The sequence below is a fragment of the Salmo salar genome, chromosome 16, assembly GCF_965601325.2.
Source record: "Salmo salar chromosome 16, fSalSal1, whole genome shotgun sequence".
NCBI lineage: Eukaryota > Metazoa > Chordata > Actinopteri > Salmoniformes > Salmonidae > Salmo > Salmo salar.
Genome location: NC_138306.1, coordinates 74,338,869 through 74,357,919, shown reverse-complemented (window position 1 = coordinate 74,357,919; position 19,051 = coordinate 74,338,869). Strand labels below are relative to the sequence as shown.

General features: G+C 47.8%; 1 protein-coding gene across 3 annotated transcripts in view; it reads left to right on the top strand.

Moving 5' to 3' along the window:
• Positions 1 to 18,154, top strand: part of ppp2r3a (protein phosphatase 2, regulatory subunit B'', alpha) — a 55,460-nt gene extending 37,306 nt beyond the window's left edge. For 2 of the 3 annotated variants that reach the window (XM_045697727.2, XM_045697726.2), the window contains exons 4-15: positions 9,131 to 9,442; positions 9,657 to 9,760; positions 10,049 to 10,151; positions 10,585 to 10,659; positions 12,040 to 12,126; positions 12,955 to 13,111; positions 14,056 to 14,104; positions 14,267 to 14,356; positions 14,821 to 14,996; positions 15,114 to 15,232; positions 15,485 to 15,591; positions 15,859 to 18,154. In XM_045697727.2, coding sequence (XP_045553683.1) covers positions 9,131 to 9,442; positions 9,657 to 9,760; positions 10,049 to 10,151; positions 10,585 to 10,659; positions 12,040 to 12,126; positions 12,955 to 13,111; positions 14,056 to 14,104; positions 14,267 to 14,356; positions 14,821 to 14,996; positions 15,114 to 15,232; positions 15,485 to 15,591; positions 15,859 to 15,958 — 1,479 coding nt within the window. In that variant the 3' untranslated portion in view covers positions 15,959 to 18,154. Of the gene's footprint in view, positions 1 to 5,848; positions 7,428 to 9,130; positions 9,443 to 9,656; positions 9,761 to 10,048; positions 10,152 to 10,584; positions 10,660 to 12,039; positions 12,127 to 12,954; positions 13,112 to 14,055; positions 14,105 to 14,266; positions 14,357 to 14,820; positions 14,997 to 15,113; positions 15,233 to 15,484; positions 15,592 to 15,858 lie in introns of those variants that run through there. The other variant, XM_045697728.2, reaches the window with a different exon arrangement.
• The last annotated feature ends 897 nt before the right edge of the window (positions 18,155 to 19,051 follow it).

The following is a 19,051-nucleotide window of genomic DNA, read 5'->3' as shown; positions in this document are numbered from 1 at the left end:
GCTGAAGTTACTGCTCTACGGGAATTACCCAGCGCACAAGATAATAGAGCTGAAGTTACTGCTCTACGGGAATTACCCAGCGCACAAGATAATAGAGCTGAAGTTACTGCTCTACGGGAATTACCCAGCGCACAAGATAATAGAGCTGAAGTTACAGCTCTACGGGAATTACCCAACGCACAAGATAATAGAGCTGAAGTTACTGCTCTACGGGAATTACCCAGCGCACAAGATAATAGAGCTGAAGTTAATGCTCTACGGGAATTACCCAGCGCACAAGATAATAGAGCTGAAGTTACTGCTCTACGGGAATTACCCAGCGCACAAGATAATAGAGCTGAAGTTACTGCTCTATGGGAATTACCCAGCGCACAAGATAATAGAGCTGAAGTTACTGCTCTACGGGAATTACCCAGCGCACAAGATAATAGAGCTGAAGGAAAACGTGTGAGAAAGAGAAGAGGTTGACAAGATGAATGGAGGGGTAAACAGCAGGGGTTGTTGTCTTGGGGTCAGTACTTAATGACATCAGCTTCCGAATGCTTCCACAGGAAATGAGGTCACAGCAGGAAGCTCAGCCAAGCGGTGAGAGAAGCCCCCTCCCCCACTACTTCCCTCTCTAACACACAAATACACACACAGACACACCTTGGAGTCATGGAGTCAGTGTTGCTGTGTGTAAGGAGTTTCCAACACTGACAATAGCCTCCAAGGTTAGCCACACACACACACACACACACACACACACACACACACACACACACACACACACACACACACACACACACACACACACACACACACACACACACACACACACACACACACACACACACACACACACACACGTAGCCTCCAGTCCCATGGTGACATCATACACCACTCCCAGTGCAGGCTGGGATATTGTCCAAACAATATTTCCCAGACACACACATAGAAAGAGAGAGAATAGAGAATATACATACGAGAGATCCGAAGAACTACACTTGATGCCATCACATTCCTCTACACACACACACACACACACACACACACACACACACACACACACACACACACACACACACACACACACACACACACACACACACACACACACACACACACACTCAGACACACTCAGACACACTCTGCACACTCTCTTATACCTGACGTCACCTTTTTGCTGTTTGGCTCAGAGGTAAGGATTAACATGTAACAGTCTCTCCAGTCACTTTAGTAACCATTGTCTGTTTACACAACTTCCTACATTTGTAATACGTCTGTGTGTGTGTGTGTGTGTGTGTGCGTGTGTGTCCTGAAACTCTCTGCTGCCATCTAGTTTTAGTCTGCTGTTAACACACAGAGTTAAACAGGGGACATTCACCAGGGGCGACTTCATCCTCCTCCTGCTTCATCTAGGAGCTCTGCCTCCATCTGTTGGAGGAGAGGGGTACTGTAGTATAAGAGGCCTGTTGGAGGAGAGGGGTACTGCAGTACAAGAGGTCTGTTGGAGGAGAGGGGTACTGTTGGAGGAGAGGGGTACTGCAGTACAAGAGGTCTGTTGGAGAAGAGGGGTACTGCAGTATAAGAGGTCTGTTGGAGGAGAGGGGTATTGCAGTATAAGAGGTCTGTTGGAGGAGAGGGGTACTGCAGTACAAGAGGTCTGTTGGAGGAGAGGGGTACTGCAGTACAAGAGGTCTGTTGGAGGAGAGGGTTACTGCAGTATAAGAGGTCTGTTGGAGGAGAGGGGTACTGCAGTACAAGAGGTCTGTTGGAGGAGAGGGGTACTGCAGTACAAGAGGTCTGTTGGAGGAGAGGGGTACTGCAGTACAAGAGGGCTGTTGGAGGAGAGAGGTACTGCAGTACAAGAGGTCTGTTGGAGGAGAGGGGTACTGCAGTACAAGAGGTCTGTTGGAGGAGAGGGGTACTGCAGTACAAGAGGTCTGTTGGAGGAGAGGGGTACTGCAGTACAAGAGGTCTGTTGGAGGAGAGGGGTACTGCAGTATAAGAGGTCTGTTGGAGGAGAGGGGTACTGCAGTACAAGAGGTCTGTTGGAGGAGAGGGGTACTGCAGTACAAGAGGTCTGTTGGAGGAGAGGGGTACTGCAGTACAAGAGGTCTGTTGGAGGAGAGGGGTACTGCAGTACTAGAGGTCTGTTGGAGGAGAGGTCTGTTGGAGGAGAGGGGTACTGCAGTACAAGAGGTATGTTGGAGGAGAGGGGTACTGCAGTACAAGAGCTCTGTTGGAGGAGAGGGGTACTGCAGTATAAGAGGTCTATTGGAGGAGGGGGTACTGCAGTACAAGAGGTCTGTTGGAGGAGAGGGGTACTGCAGTACAAGAGGTCTGTTGGAGGAGAGGGGTACTGCAGTATAAGAGGTCTGTTGGAGGAGAGGGGTACTGCAGTATAAGAGGTCTGTTGGAGGAGAGGGGTACTGCAGTACAAGAGGTCTGTTGGAGGAGAGGGGTACTGCAGTACAAGAGGTCTGTTGGAGGAGAGGGGTACTGCAGTACAAGAGGTCTGTTGGAGGAGAGGGGTACTGCAGTATAAGAGGTCTGTTGGAGGAGAGGGGTATTGCAGTATAAGAGGTCTGTTGGAGGAGAGGGGTACTGCAGTATAAGAGGTCTGTTGGAGGAGAGGGGTACTGCAGTATAAGAGGTCTGTTGGAGGAGAGGGGTACTGTAGTATAAGAGGCCTGTTGGAGGAGAGGGGTACTGCAGTACAAGAGGTCTGTTGGAGGAGAGGGGTACTGCAGTACAAGAGGTCTGTTGGAGGAGAGGGGTACTGCAGTACAAGAGGTCTGTTGGAGGAGAGGGGTACTGCAGTACAAGAGGTCTGTTGGAGGAGAGGGGTACTGCAGTATAAGAGGTCTGTTGGAGGAGAGGGGTACAGCTACAGCTCTACAGGTGAACAGGGGAGGGTAAAGGAGGAGAGAAGAGGTGGAGGAGCAGGTGTTTATCTGGATCTGAGTGGGTCTGAGAGAGAGAGAGAGAGAGAGAGAGAGAGAGAGAGAGAGAGAGAGAGAGAGAGAGAGAGAGAGAGAGAGAGAGAGAGAGAGAGAGAGAGCATAGATGTTACAGTGCAATCTGACAGGTTTCTGAAATAGTCAGTGCTATGTGTTAACTAGTGGGTCTGGTCAGCTTCTAACTCAGACACATAGTGCCCTCTTGTCTGCTTGTCTGTGGATGTACGCGTGCATGTGTGTGTGTGTGTGTGTGTGTGTGTGTGTGTGTGTGTGTGTGTGTGTGTTGGGAGAGGAAGTGAGTCTGGGAATAGAGCAGAGATGTGAACTGGGTTTCCTCGTTGTTGGCACGGTTACCCTGCGAACATTCCGACCGATGCAGCCAATCCAAGCCAAGGGTCGTTACCACAGAGATGGCATTTATGCATGCCTATTTTCAAGTGTGTGTGTGTGAAGTCTGCCTAGTTGCTGCAGCAGAAATAAGCCTATAGAGTTAAGCCAACCTCTTCTACCATTTGACAACAATAAAGGACGTCACAGTGACACTGACAGTTCTTTCTATGGCACTTTCATAAATGTTGTTGTGAAAACAAGTATTCAACAGTTCTTGATTTGAGTGCACAAGCCAGTCAAACTTAGTTATAACACTCTTCTTAGGTCACACGTCAATGACAAAATACTTCCAGCTTATAAGGGAAGGTAGCATGTGTTGAAGGTTTACTGACCTTTCTCTGAAATATTGTTGTAATTTCAGATGATGGTTCCACTTTAAAAGAATAGCATCTTATAGGCTTTAGTAATTGTTTACTTAAAAGTGAACAGATTAGGGGAGGGGAGAAGAGAGGAGGAGAGGGAAGGGGAGGAGAGGGGAGGGGAGGGGAGGAGAGGGAAGGGGAGGAGAGGGGAGAGGAGAGGGGGGCGGAAAGCGATAAGAGGAGGGTAGAGGAAAAGGGAGGGCAGGAGAGGGGAGGGGAGGGGAGAAGAGAGGAGGAGAGGGGAGGAGAGAGGAGGACGAGGCCTAGGGTCGTTCTAGCGAACCGGTTTAAGCCGCTCCCTCTGGTGCATAAATACCACTGCTATTTCAGCGCTCTCTTTACTCCTCTTTTCTCTCTATTTCTGTACTGCCCCACTCCTTTACAAAAAGATAAACGAAAAGAAGAAGAGGTTAGGGGAGGAGAGAAGGAGGTAAGCGGAAGAGAGAAGGAGGTAAGGGAAGAAGAAACGAGAAGAGAGGAGAAGCCTGTCAGTTGGTCAGCGAGGAAAAGAGCACGCAGCTGGGTCAATGACATCTGTTCAGGGTCCGCTTACACACACACACACACACACACACACACACACTCATCTGCGCTTATCGCTGAGATTTATGACTCAACAAGTGCAGGGGTGCTTTAGGAACAACCATCCCACTTTTTAGCTGTCACAAATAGCAGATATCTTTCAACATGATTCCACTAACAGCACAGTTTAGCTACATACAGACGGGTTTAAAAACGGTATGCTAACGGGTGACCCTAGCTACTAATAATAGCACTGAGCAGTTGCAACAGCAAACCACAACAAAGTCGTGTGAGCCACATAATCCTTGAGACAACGCGCATTGCAAATCATGCAGGCAAAGAGAGAGACGTACAGTGCTATTTACAAGTATTTGAATTCTCCAGCTCTTGGAGGTGGCAGTGTGTGTGTGTGTGTTAAGGATGTGACCTTGGCTTGACAACACTGCACTTGTAAATAATCGTGTGTGTGTGTATGTGTATGTGTGTGTGTGTGTGTGTGTGTGTGTGTGTGTGTGTGTGTGTGTGTGTGTGTGTGTGTGTGAGTGAGTGAGTGAGTGAGTGAGTGAGTGAGTGAGTGAGTGAGTGAGTGAGTGAGTGAGTGAGTGAGTGAGTGAGTGAGTGAGTGAGTGAGTGAGTGAGTGAGTGAGTGAGTGAGTGAGTGAGTGAGTGAGTGAGTGAGTGAGTGAGTGAGTGAGTGAGTGAGTGAGTGAGTGAGTGAGTGCGTGCGTGCGTGTGTGCGTGCGTGGAGGGGGAGAGCTGAAAACGCAAGGTGACTCCCTCACTGAGGGTTTGTGTCGTACACACACACACACACGGTGGGATTATTCACTTCCTGTGGAGCGTGTCTGATGTTCCTGTCATAACTCCCCTGTCCACTATAGCGCTCTGTTCAGTCCTACTACCAACTGATACGTGTGACCAATCCTCTCCTCCAACTTCCTGCAGCGTTTAGTTCCAGCCCTGCTCTAACATACCTGATTCTGTTCATCAGGGGTTCATCAGGACATTGAGTAGCTGAATCAGGTGTGTTAGAGCAGGGCTGGAACAAAGCCCTGCGCGCCTAGTAGCTCTGTAATAAGAGGATTGGTCACCCCTGTTATAGAGTGTAAGACTCTCCCCGTGCAGCCTTCTGGTCTACCTGTAACTGCTCTGCTAGGAATGCTTCTGGTGAGGCCAGTAGCCACAGATGTTTTATCATTTGGTTAGTGGACAGGGCACTGGCTGACGGGCTAGACATACAGTAAGTAGCACTGCAGAACAGTACTGAGGATTCTAGGTAATACACAGCCACGGCCACTAGATGGGGCTGAGCTATCCTCCAGTCCAGACTTCACTCAGAACAGCCAGAACACTGTTGAGGCTAACTTTAGCCAGAGAGGCTAGGGGATGGGGGGCAGGGGAGCAGGGAACACATAGATATGCAACACGACCAAACCAAACCCCCTGCCCTACCCTTTCGCTCAGGACAGCTGGTGTGTGTGTGTGTGTGTGTGTGTGTGTGTGTGTGTGTGTGTGTGTGTGTGTGTGTGTGTGTGTGTGTGTGTGTGTGTGTGTGGTGTGTGTGTGTGTGTGTGTGTGTTGTGTGTGTGTGTGTGTGTGTGTCGCAGCCAGACCTCGGCCTGTCTCATATTTCCCAGAGCTGGTCTCTCAGTTTGATTCTCAGAGCGACAGGCTACAAAAGGACTATACCGTAGAACCAGAGAAGCACAGGGGAGACGGGAACTTTTATACCCCAGAGAGAAGCACTCTGTTGGGCCACGTATAGCCACCGGCTGGCCCGCCGCTATGGTTTGATGAGATACGCTAGGAGCTAACACATGGAATATGTCAGTGCACACACACGGATAAGCTACGGACTCAACCCTGAGAGAGAGAGAATATAGGTGTGTCTGAGTGTGGATCTACAGTATTTGTCAATATTAGAGAGTGTTTGTGTGGAAGTGAAGCAACAGGAAAGTTTGATTGAGAAAGAGTGTGTGTATGAGTATGTTTGTGAGTGTGTGTGTGTGTGTGTGACTAGCAGACATGGAATGAGAACCAGCTAGCTGCAGGTGGACTCAGAACCGACTCAGAACACAGTCCAGTTGGATCTTCCTTCGTTTCTCTGTGGACTCATTTTCTTCTCTTGGTGGATTCTTTTCTTTTTCGATATATTCTGTTACTCTTTTCTTTTCCTCTGCTGGGCGATCTTGTCTCCTTCAGTCTGTTCTCCTGGATATGTGAAAGGAATCATCCCTCGTTCCGTTGGACAGAATGGAGAGAATAAAATACTTTGAAGAAACTAAATAGAAAGCTGGAATCCGTTGCATGGAGAGAGTGAAAAACTGAAAAGAAGAGAGAATTGAAGAGCTGTGGTCTGTAGATAGACTGTAGACTCCATGGAGCTGTTGGTAGTCTAGTAGTCCTGTCTGTAATTCTACACCACGGCCGGTCTGTGGTTCATCTGTCTCTCAGGGGGCTTTGCTGCACCCTCCACCAACACCAGCTGGGAATCTGAATGAACTTTGAACTTGAACCGCTACCTAAGAAACGGATGCAATAAAGTAATCATCCTCACCTTCATCCTCTCCTATCATCCTCACCTTCATCCTCTCCTATCATCCTCACCTTCATCCTCTCCTATCATCCTCACCTTCATCCTCTCCTATCATCGTCATCTTCATCCTCTCCTATCATCCTCACCTTCATCCTCTCCTATCATCCTCACCTTCATCCTCTCCTATCATCCTCACCTTCATCCTCTCCTATCATCCTCACCTTCATCCTCTCCTATCATCGTCATCTTCATCCTCTCCTATCATCCTCACCTTCATCCTCTCCTATCATCCTCACCTTCATCCTCTCCTATCATCCTCACCTTCATCCTCTCCTATCATCCACACCTTCATCCTCACCTTCATCCTCTCCTATCATCCTCACCTTCATCCTCTCCTATCATCCTCACCTTCATCCTCTCCTATCATCCTCACCTTCATCCTCTCCTATCATCCTCACCTTCATCCTCTCCTATCAACGTTACCTTCATCCTCTCCTATCATCATCTTCATCCTCTCCTATCAACGTCATGTTTATCAAGGAGTCTAAAGAGACACTGCGGGGGGACCCTGATCTAAGATGTGAGCTAGCCTTCCTCTCCCGGGGCTGTGACTTTGTACTGCCCTCGCGCTTCAAGAAGAGAATCAAGACCTTCCAGCAACTGCAGGCGCAGGTTGGTAGTACTGGACTAGACTGGACTGGACTAGACTGGACTAGACTGGACTGGACTGGACTGGACTAGACTGGACTGGACTAGACTGGACTGGACTGGATTAGACTGGACTAGACTGGACTAGACTGGACTGGACTGGACTGGACTAGACTGGACTGGACTCACTGGATGATACTGATGCATTACACACACACACACACACACACACACACACACACACACACACACACACACACACACACACACACACACACACACACACACACACACACACGGGTGTTATACAGACATACACTAACACTCACTTTTTCTCACACCAATAACACAAATACATGCCGGGGAAGACAAGCTATTCTGAGGCAGATACCAGAGTGGTATTTTTAGTCCTGGGGGGCAGGAATAGAGTGATAGAATGGATGAGTGCCGAGAGGAGAGGAGAGGAGAGGAGAGGAGAGGAGAGGAGAGGAGAGGAGAGGAGAGGAGAGGAGAGGAGAGGAGAGGGGGTGGGGGCGGCGAGGGGGCTGGTTCAGCTGTCCTACTTGATACCCACCCAGTACAGACGCTCAGCAGAGTGTATAGGGCCTGTAACCCGGACACGTAACACAGTGCTTCAGCCTTGTTTCATGGTGTTGAAACAGACTTATGTGATGTGCAACAGAGACATTTTGTTTTGGTACGGAACATGCAGCAGTATTTCTGTCAGGTGGTAGGCATGTGGTAGACTGGTCTCTTAGTCACATCAGATGTGTTTGTATAGGGTAGTCTACTCCTACTCTGTCGTTGTTCATTATTGTTGTTGTCCATTGGGGGGAGATCTTATTCCACTGGTCCAGGCTGTTCAGGGTGTGGGAGATCTTATTCCACTGGTCCAGGCTGTTCAGGGTGTGGGGAGATCTTATTCACTGGTCCAGGCTGTTCAGGGTGTGGGGAGATCTTATTCCACTGGTCCAGGCTGTTCAGGGTGTGGGGAGATCTTATTCCACTGGTCCAGGCTGTTCAGGGTGTGGGAGATCTTATTCCACTGGTCCAGGCTGTTCAGGGTGTGGGAGATCTTATTCCACTGGTCCAGGCTGTTCAGGGTGTGGGGAGATCTTATTCCACTGGTCCAGGCTGTTCAGGGTGTGGGGAGATCTTATTCCACTGGTCCAGGCTGTTCAGGGTGTGGGGAGATCTTATTCACTGGTCCAGGCTGTTCAGGGTGTGGGGAGATCTTATTCCACTGGTCCAGGCTGTTCAGGGTTGGGGAGATCTTATTCCACTGGTCCAGGCTGTTCAGGGTTGGGGAGATCTTATTCCACTGGTCCAGGCTGTTCAGGGTTTGGGAGATCTTATTCCACTGGTCCAGGCTGTTCAGGGGTTTGGGAAGGTCTTGTGCTTGTACATTTGGGAAGCTGAGGTACACTTGCAAATAAGACGAGGGACTGACTAGTAAACTACTTGTAAGTGAAGTTGGTCATTAAGAAAACAAGGAGAAAACCGATTGAGGAAGTGAACTCAACGGCTGCTGAGGCAGTGTTAGCGGGGCTGGTGGGGTGAGGGGTGAGGGGTGTGTGAGTAGAGGGGAATTGGTATTGATTTGGTTATGTATGAAAGTTGAATTGTGCCAGTAAAGGTTGATTTTAAAGCTTTCTTTCTCTCTCTCTCTCTCTCTCTCTCTCTCTCTCTCTCTCTCTCTCTCTCTCTCGCTCTCTCTCTTTCTTCAGGTCCAGTCCAACAAGCAAGATAAGAAATCTGGCACCCCTCCTCCAGCCCCTCTCTCCCCCACCCCCTACGTTCCTCCACCCCACCGCTCCCCCTCTCCTCCCCCCACTCCAGTCGTCCTCACCCCTCCTCCTCCACCTCCCCCTCCTCCCCCTCCTCCCCCTGCCCTCAACATTCCCCGCTTCTACTACCCTCGAGGGTTACCGGGGGCAACAAAAGTTAACCACGATGCGGCCATCACTGCCATAGAAACAGCCTTCACAGAGTTTGAGGAGGAGAAGGCTGATATTTACGAGATGGGCAAGATCGCTAAGGTAACACACACACACACACACACACATACACACACACACACACACACACACACACACACACATACACACACACACACACACCCACTGCAATATGAAACAGTGGTGGGTGCTACACGTCGGTGGTGAAGAAGTTGTTGTGTGTTTGTACCTTTTTGTCAATAGTTGTGGTTTAGCTGTCCATCTCACTGCCTGTTTTGGGTGTATTTGTTTTCAGGCATGCGGCTGTCCTCTGTACTGGAAGGCAGCCATGTTTAACGGAGCGGGAGGAGAGAGGACCGGCTTTGTCTCTGTTCACTCCTTCATTGCTACCTGGAGAAAGTAAGAAACTCCTCTCCTCTCCTCTCCTCTCCTCTCCTCTCCTCTCCTCTCCTCCTCTCCTCTCCTCTCCTCTCCTCTCCTCTCCTCTCCTCTCCTCTCCTCTCCTCTCCTCTCCCTCCTCTCCTCTCCTAATTTGTATTCCTTTTATATTTGTCCTTTATGTTCCTCCCATTAAATTTGCATATCCCTCTGCTATAATCATCTGAAATGTTATTTCATATGTTATCAATCTCTTACTTTATTTCTTTCTCTCTCTCTCTCTCTCTCTCTCTCTCTCTCCCCCCTCAGGTTGTTATATAGTTGCTATGACGATTCGTCTAAGTTTATCTACCTCCTAGCGAAGCCTGGCTGTACCTACCTGGACCAGGAGGACTTCATACCTTTATTACAGGTGTGTGTGGTGAACATCTTAATGCTAATCAATGAGTGGCAGAGGAGGCCCAAACACAGGTCTCTCAGAAATGATGTTATATTTATCTCTCTCCCTCCCTCTCTCTCTCTCCTCTCTCTCTCTCTCTCTCTCTCTCCCCTTTCTCTCTCTCCCTCCCTCCCTCTCTCTCTCTCTCTCTCTCTCTCTCCCCTTTCTCTCCCTCCCTCTCTCTCTCTCTCTCTCTCTCCCCTTTCCCTCCCTCCCTCCCTCCCTCCCCCTCCCTCCCTCCCTCCCTCCCTCCCTCCCTCCCTCCCCTCCCTCCCTCCCTCCCTCCCTCCCTCCCTCCCTCCCCTCCCTCTCTCCCCCCTCTCCCTCCCTCTCCCCCCCTCTCCCTCCCTCTCCCCCCCTCTCCCTCCCTCTCCCTCCCTCTCCCTCTTCCTCTCTGTGTGTGTAGGACATAGTGGACACCCACCCAGGACTGACGTTCTTGAAGGATGCCCCAGAATTCCATTCCCGTTACATCACCACCGTGAGTGACATCATCCATCACCTAGTCATTACATAGTTGTTACTATAGCAACCATTTGATCACTGTATGTCACTAGCATAGAATTAGGAATTAGAATACTAGAATGGGGATGAACATTCTTATGAAGGGATGAAGGTCAGCCATGTTGGTCAGGGAGCTGGTCAACCATGGTTTGCCAGTGCTGTTGTAAAATATTGTGTCAAATGAATATGAAGAATTTATCTGCACTGTATTTTTGTTAGTTAGTTAGCCAGACAGTTTTAGAGGAATCATTCCATTATTACATTTTTGATTAACTGCCCACATTCCATTTAAACAATGCAGCCAATCCACAGCAATACACTGTCTGAAATCAGTAGATGATAGGACTTAGACAAGTTGTAAATGCAGGAAGTACTGATATTGTACCATATAATATCACTCTGTTTTCCAAGAAAACAACAATTTAGACATTTATGGTCTGTTTACATATATTGTTTAGGCTATTAATGTAGAGTGTTTGTATAAAACCTGTATTAACTGTATTTATGATTATATGAGAATATTTTAGGATGACAGAAATTCTATTACACCATCTCCAATATATCACACACCTTACTTTAATTTTCCTGCATCAATAAAACCAGATTATGCCTCTACTATCATTTATTCCAATTAGAATGGTTTGGATTTCTCCCTGACAACAATGGCTGCCATTTTGATCCCATTGTGGAACTTTGAGAGTAGATGACATATATCCTATTAAATTACTAGAAGGGTTATCTATGGTCACTACATGCAACAGTCCACAAATCACAGTCACAAAGCTGAACCTTACATTTCCACACTGAACTCATTCACTGCGTTCATAGCATCAGAATTAGCGTGTGCGTCATAGACCACAGCTGTCGAACTGTTAGTCTGATCACAGGCAGATGAACACTTCAACAGTCGGTCTGCTCTACCAACAGTAATAGTCTTGTGCTCTGCTGTTGTCTAAGAGTGTGCTGATGAAGGTAAGGGGAAAGAAATGCTCTCCTGGAGTAACTTTAGCTGCTGATCTGAGTGTATGGAGACAGACAGACAGACAGGCAGGCAGGCAGGCAGACAGACAGGCAGACAGACAGGCAGACAGACTGAGAGACCGGCAGCTGCCTGCAACACGTGTACTAGGTGGGTTACAGGAGGGTGCGTCAGCATACCGTGACGTCACGGAAACACTGTTGATGCTGCCCCCTGCAGGCCACAGTCTACAGCCCAGGCTCTGCACACACACACACACACACACACACACACACATATTTAGACACCTAACCACTTCCTCTGAAAATACATTGGAAGTAGGCAAGTCAGTGTGTGACTACTATTCATCAGCCTTCCCCTATGTCCTGTGGTTGCTAGGTGATTCAGCGGATATTCTATGTGGTCAACCGCTCATGGACGGGTCGCATCACCATGACGGAACTACGCAGGAGCAACTTCCTGCAGGTACATGCATCACTTCCTGTTCCAGCTTCAAAGGATAAATATAGAAATATCCTAGTTTAGAATCAAACGTTTAACTATTTATCGCTCTCTCCCTCTCTCTCTCTTCTCTTTCTCCCTCTCTGTTCTCTTTCTCCCTCTCTCCCTCTCTCTCTTCTCTTTCTCTCTTCTCTCTTTCTCACTCTCCCTCTCTCTCTCTTCTCTTTCTCCCTCTCTCCCTCTCTCTCTCTCTTCTCTTTCTCCCTCTCTCCCTCTCTCTCTCTCTTCTCTTTCTCTCTTCTTTCTCACTCTCTCTCTTCTCTTTCTCTTTCTCCCTCTCTCCCCCTCTCTCTCTCTCTCTCTCTCTCTCTTCTCTTTATCTCTTCTTTCTCACTCTCTCCCTCTTCTCTTTCTCCCTCTCCCTCTCTCTCTTCTCTTTCTCTCTTCTCTCTCTCTTCTCTTTCTCTCTTCTCTCTCTTTCTCACTCTCTCTCTCTCTCTTCTCTTTCTCCCTCTCCCTCTCTCTCTCTTCTCTTTCTCTCTTCTCTCTCTTTCTCACTCTCTCTCTTCTCTCTCTCTTCTTTCTCTCGCTCTATCTCTCTCTCTCTTCTCTCTCTCTCTCTCTCTCTCTCTCTCACTCTCTCTTCTCTCTCTCTTCTCTCGCTCTTCTCTCTCTCTCTCTCTTCTCTCTCTCTCGCTCTCTCCCTCTCTCCCTCTCTCTCTCTCTTCTCTTTCTCTCTCTTTCTCACTCTCTCTCTTCTCTCTCTCTTTCTCCCTCTCCCTCTCTCTCTCTCTCTCTCTCTCCTCTCTCTCTCTCTCTCTCTCTCTCTCTCTCTCTCGCTGTCTCTCTCAGACCCTGGCACTGTTGGAAGAGGAGGATGATATCAACCAGATAACAGATTATTTCTCTTATGAGCATTTCTATGTGATCTACTGTAAGTTCTGGGAGTTGGACACGGACCACGACCTTTACATTGACCCTAAGGACCTGGCTCGTTACAACGACCACGGTGAGTCTGTCTGAATGACTGTGTATTCAATCTTAAAGCTTTAGAAAAGTATTTTGGTATTAGTAATTTACTGATCTCTCTTTCTCTCTCTCTCCATGCCCCCCCATCTCACCCTATTGTTCTCTCTCTCCATGCCCCCCCATCTCCACCCTATTGTTCTCTCTCTCCATGCCCCCCATCTCTCTCTCTCTCATTCTCTCTCCATGCCCCCCATCTCACCCTATTGTTCTCTCTCTCCATGCCCCCATCTCACCCTATTGTTCTCTCTCTCCATGCCCCCCATCTCTCTCTCTCTCATTCTCTCTCCATGCCCCCCATCTCACCCTATTGTTCTCTCTCTCCATGCCCCCCATCTCACCCTATTGTTCTCTCTCTCCATGCCCCCCCATCTCTCTCTCTCTCTCATTCTCCATGCCCCCCCATCCCACCCTATTGTTCTCTCTCTCCATGCCCCCCATCTCTCTCTCTCTCATTCTCTCTCCATGCCCCCCCATCTCACCCTATTGTTCTCTCTCTCCATGCCCCCCATCTCTCTCTCTCTCTTTCTCTCTCCATGCCCCCCCATCTCACCCTATTGTTCTCTCTCTCCATGCCCCCCCATCTCTCTCTCTCTCTCATTCTCTCTCCATGCCTCCCCATCTCACCCTATTGTTCTCTCTCTCCATGCCCCCATCTCACCCTATTGTTCTCTCTCTCCATGCCCCCCATCTCACCCTATTGTTCTCTCTCTCCATGCCCCCCCATCTCACCCTATTGTTCTCTCTCTCCATGCCCCCATCTCACCCTATTGTTCTCTCTCTCCATGCCCCCATCTCACCCTATTGTTCTCTCTCTCCATGCCCCCATCTCACCCTATTGTTCTCTCTCTCCATGCCCCCCGTCTCACCCTATTGTTCTCTCTCTCCATGCCCCCATCTCTCTCTCTCTCTCTTCTCCTCTGACAGCCTCCTCAAGCAGAATCATTGAGAGGTTGTTCTCAGGAGCCGTTACTCGGTAAGACCTCACACACACACTTACCGTAACAATATCTGGTAAAAGCTAAATGCTTGAATGTAAAGTTATTATTTATTTATTTCCTCCTGTCCTCTCTCTCTCTCTCTCTCTCTCTCTCTCTCTCTCTCTCTCTCTCTCTCTCTCTCTCTCTCTTTCTATCAGGGGTAGCTCAGTGCAGAGAGAAGGGAGGATGAGTTATGCAGAGTTCAGCTGGTTCCTCATCTCAGAGGAAGACAAGAAAAACCCTACCAGGTAGCACAGCAGAGTGTGTGTGTGAGCAGGAGAGAGTGTGTGTATGCAACATATGCGCATTCGTGTGCACGCAGATGTGCATTTGTGTGTGTGTGTGTATGATCTAATCTTCCTCTCTCTCTCTCTCTCTCTCTCTCTCTCTCTCTCTCTCTCTCTGTCTCTCTCTCTCTCTCTCTCTCTCTCTCTCTCTCTCCTATCTCTCTCTCTCCTATCTCTCTCTGTCTCTCTCTTCCTTTGTCTCTCTCTCTCTCTCTCTCTGTCTCTCTCTCTCTCTCTCTCTCTCTCTCTCCTATCTCTCTCTCTCTCTCTCTGTCTCTCTCTCTCTCTCCTATCTCTCTCTCTCCTATCTCTCTCTGTCTCTCTCTTCCTTTGTCTCTCTCTCTCTCTCTCTCTCTGTCTCTCTCTCTCTCCTATCTCTCTCTCTCTCTGTCTCTCTGTCTGTCTGTCTCTCTCTGCCCCCCCAGTATAGAGTACTGGTTCAGGTGTATGGACACAGACGGTGACGGTGTGTTGTCTATGTTTGAGTTGGAGTACTTCTATGAGGAGCAGTGTAGTAGGATGGAGGGGATGGGCATTGAACCCCTACCCTTCACAGACCTGCTCTGTCAGATGTTAGACCTTGTCAAACCTGAAAGCCAAGGTGTGTATCTTCTTTCTCTTCCAATGTTCTCTCCTCTCTTTCATCCATTATACTTTACATGTGTACAGTGCAGTAGTAGATAAACATCATATTGTGTGTGTGTGTGTGTGTGTTTAGGTAAGATAACCCTGTCTGATCTGAAGAGGTGTAGGATGGCTCATATATTCTTCGACACGTTCTTTAACCTGGAGAAATACCTGGACCATGAGCAGAGAGACCCCTTCGCTTTGCAGAAGGTAGGACCGTGTGTGTGTGTGTGTGTGTGTGTGTGTGTTTTGTAGGACATAGACAGTGAGGGTGTGTGTTTTTTGTAGGACATAGACAGTGAGGGTGTGTGTGTCCTAACGTGTGTGTGTGTGTACTGACGTGTGTGTGTGTGTTGCAGGACATAGACAGTGAAGGTGTGTGTGTACTAACGTGTGTGTGTGTGTGTGTGTGTGTGTGTGTGTGTGTGTGTGTGTGTGTGTGTGTGTGTGTGTGTTTTGTAGGACATAGACAACGATTGTCCAGAGCCTTCAGACTGGGATAAATACGCTTCAGAGGAGTATGAGATCCTGGTGGCGGAGGAGACGGCTAACGAACAGCTGCAGGAGGGGTAAGACACACACACACACACACACACTGACACACACACACACACACACACACACACACACACACACACACTGACACACACACACTGACACACACACACACACACACACACACACACACTGACACACACACACACACTGACACACACACACACACACTGACACACACACACACACACACACACACACTGACACACACACTGACACACACACACACACACACACACACTGACACACACACACACTCTCATACTGTGTTGTCTCCCCAGGACGTTTGACGATGACTATGAGGAGGCGGAGCTTCCTGTTCAAGGAGAGATGGTTGCGAATAAGATGGATAAGCTGCTCATATCAGATCTGTCAGCATGAAATTCCCAAAGCCTGGAATACCGCTCCCTTCTCCTTGGATATACAGGAGACCGGGGAGAGAAGAAGAGGGAGGGACGGGGAGAAATTGGTAAAAAGCTAAAGCGATGGAGGACTCCAAACTCTCTCACCTTCTCCTTTCATACACAGACAGGGACAGAAGAGATGGTGAAAGATGGAGAAAAGACAGAGGGATGGACTGAAAAAGAGAGAGGATGGACAGAACGAGAGAGCACTCTGGCAGCTGTCCTCTCAGCCCTCTGTCGGAAAAAACATGTTTTCCACTCTTTTATCTTCATTGGAGTTTGTGTGTGTGTTTGTGTGTGTGTGTGTGTGTGTTTGTGTCATCCCAAAGACTGTGTTTGGTGCAATAATGTGTCTTAACATGTTTAACATGTAGAAGTAAGAAAGCACAAATCCTGATATGGATATACTTCCTGTATTATGTGTATAATAACTGCCATATATTAATTTTTCACTGACATTTTACATTTACATTTTAGTCATTTAGCAGACGCTCTTATCCAGAGCGACTTACAGTAGTGAATGCATACATTTCATACATTTTTTATTTATTTTTTCTGTGCTGGCCCCCCGTGGGAATCGAACCCACAACCCTGGTGTTGCAAACACCATGCTCTACCAACTGAGCTACAGGGAAGGCCCAACTACTAGACAATCAACTACTAGACAATCAACTAATCAATCAAGTTGTTTTCAAATGTGTCAATAACACACACACACACACACACACACACACACACACACACACACACACACACTGTACATACACACAGCTCTGTGCATAACACTGCCATCTTGTGGCCACTAGTTATACTGCTGGCTGCTCTTAGAGACTAGTGACGTTTGGAAAAGGTTGTTGGAACGTTGCTGTCTCCTTCCACATTTATAAACCTCATTTTCAGTGTTCTATTTCAGAATGTTACTGTTAAGTAGTTTGATAAGGCAGGCCATTGTGTGTTTGATTAGTTTAGAATTAGTCGAATGTTTAATTCTATTTAAGATAAAATGCATGTGCTGTATATTCCGTCCGTATACTTTTGAAAGAGTTCTCTCATGGCAGAGGCTGCGTCAGAAATCAACCACAGTGTACATAGACTTAGCTGTAACGAACTAACAATGAACTAACTATCTCTCTGGTAGAGATATTACTGTAAAAACCAAAATGGACATATGCAGAAGTGACACGCGCACTTGCTAGCCACAAGGCGCGCTGTCGACACGTGGAACAGAACAGTAAAGCTAACAGGCGTTTTAATGTGTCACCAAAGGTGATGTTCAAATAGCATGACGTTAAAGATGAAAACCGTGGGTCTAACCAACAGCCATCCTGTCATTATCATATTCCTGCATCAAGTATTCTTTATTTTGTCACTGGTGAATGTTGGTGGTGTTTTAAAGCTGTGCGTGCGTGTGCGTGTTTCTTTAATAGCAACAATCTGTCCCTATATATCCATTGTAAATGTGTATTTAACTCTACATAGTCTAGCCATTGTGTAAAGGTGGTGTGACTGATGCTTTGTGTTGCTGTGTCACTGTGTGGCTCCACGGGGTTCAGTTATGTGGCGTGTGACCCAAATGCGCAGGGATGATTGGTCGGAGGTCATAGAGGGACACGCCCACCAGACAATCGACTCTCAATCAATTTGTCAATCACCCATCAATCAGTTTGATAATCTGATTGGGTAATAAGGAGCATCTTGCTGTGACTGGATTGGACACACTGGTAGCTCCTCCCTTTAGAGAGACTCATGCTGCTGTAGAGACACACACACACACACACACACACACACACACACACACACACACACACACACGTTTATAAGACACTGTTGTGTCTGGCTCTATGCAAACAATCTGCTTTTTTGCTCACTGCCTGGGAACACACACACATCTGCTCTGTACTTGGTGCACGGGGCAGGGTGAGAAGCCATGATGGAACTGCCTCTGACCAGAGACACTTCTGCCACAATGAGGACTTTTACTTTGAAATGTATGTCTGTTTTAAACAACTTTTACTTTGATATTTTTTTTTGTTTTATCTGATGTTTTACTTCCAGGTTGATAAGGCTTCAGTAGATGTTCTTGTGTTCGCATGGCTTCCTTCTTTCTATCTTTCCTTGTTTCTTTCCTCTGTTTTCTGTTAAAACTGAATTCAAATAAAGATGATTTAAGGTTGGAGAGAACAAATGAATGGCGGAGAACAACACAATAGTACGTCAAACAAACATTTTCATGTTTTTTTTTTTTATATATAGATTTGACTAAACAGTGTGTTCTAAATAGTATGTAGCATGCTTAGTCATAGTACATAGTTAATACTTTGAGAACGCATCAGTAGGATGGCGTCTTTAGTCTCACAATGTCCCTCTCCTGTGGTTCATCCCTGTGGCTCACAGTAGTAACTACACTGTAATGTTATCTTGCTCCTCTCCCACGTGTCTGTGCATGTGCGTGTGTTGAATGATGATTGTCTTGAAATTTACAGAACCCCAGACGAAGCCGATAGCCAATGAGATCCCAGCCTTGACTTTAAAGCCCCTCCCCCTTAGTCACACACATTCCAGACCGCCAACCAACACCCAGTCCGCAGTGATGTCATCGACCTTGATGTCATAATAGGGTTCCGTTCTCCCTTTGATGAACACACACACACACACACACACACACACACACACACACACACAGCTAAATAGATGCTTTGGAACATTTAACATTTACCCAAATGAAGTTGGGGAGATGGAGAGAAAGTGAGATGAGATAAGCCTGCTTGGCAAATCAGGGAAACAACTGTGAAACAAATGCCTCTTCTCACATATGGACCTGACACACACACACACACACACACACACACACACACACACACACACACACACACACACACACACACACACACACACACACACACACACGCACACACACACGCACACACGTGCGCACGCGCACACACACACACACACACTCGCACGCACGCACACACACACACCTGCGCGCGCGCACGCACGCACGCACGCACACACACACACCACACACACGCACACACACGCACACACACACGCGCGCACGCTCACACAC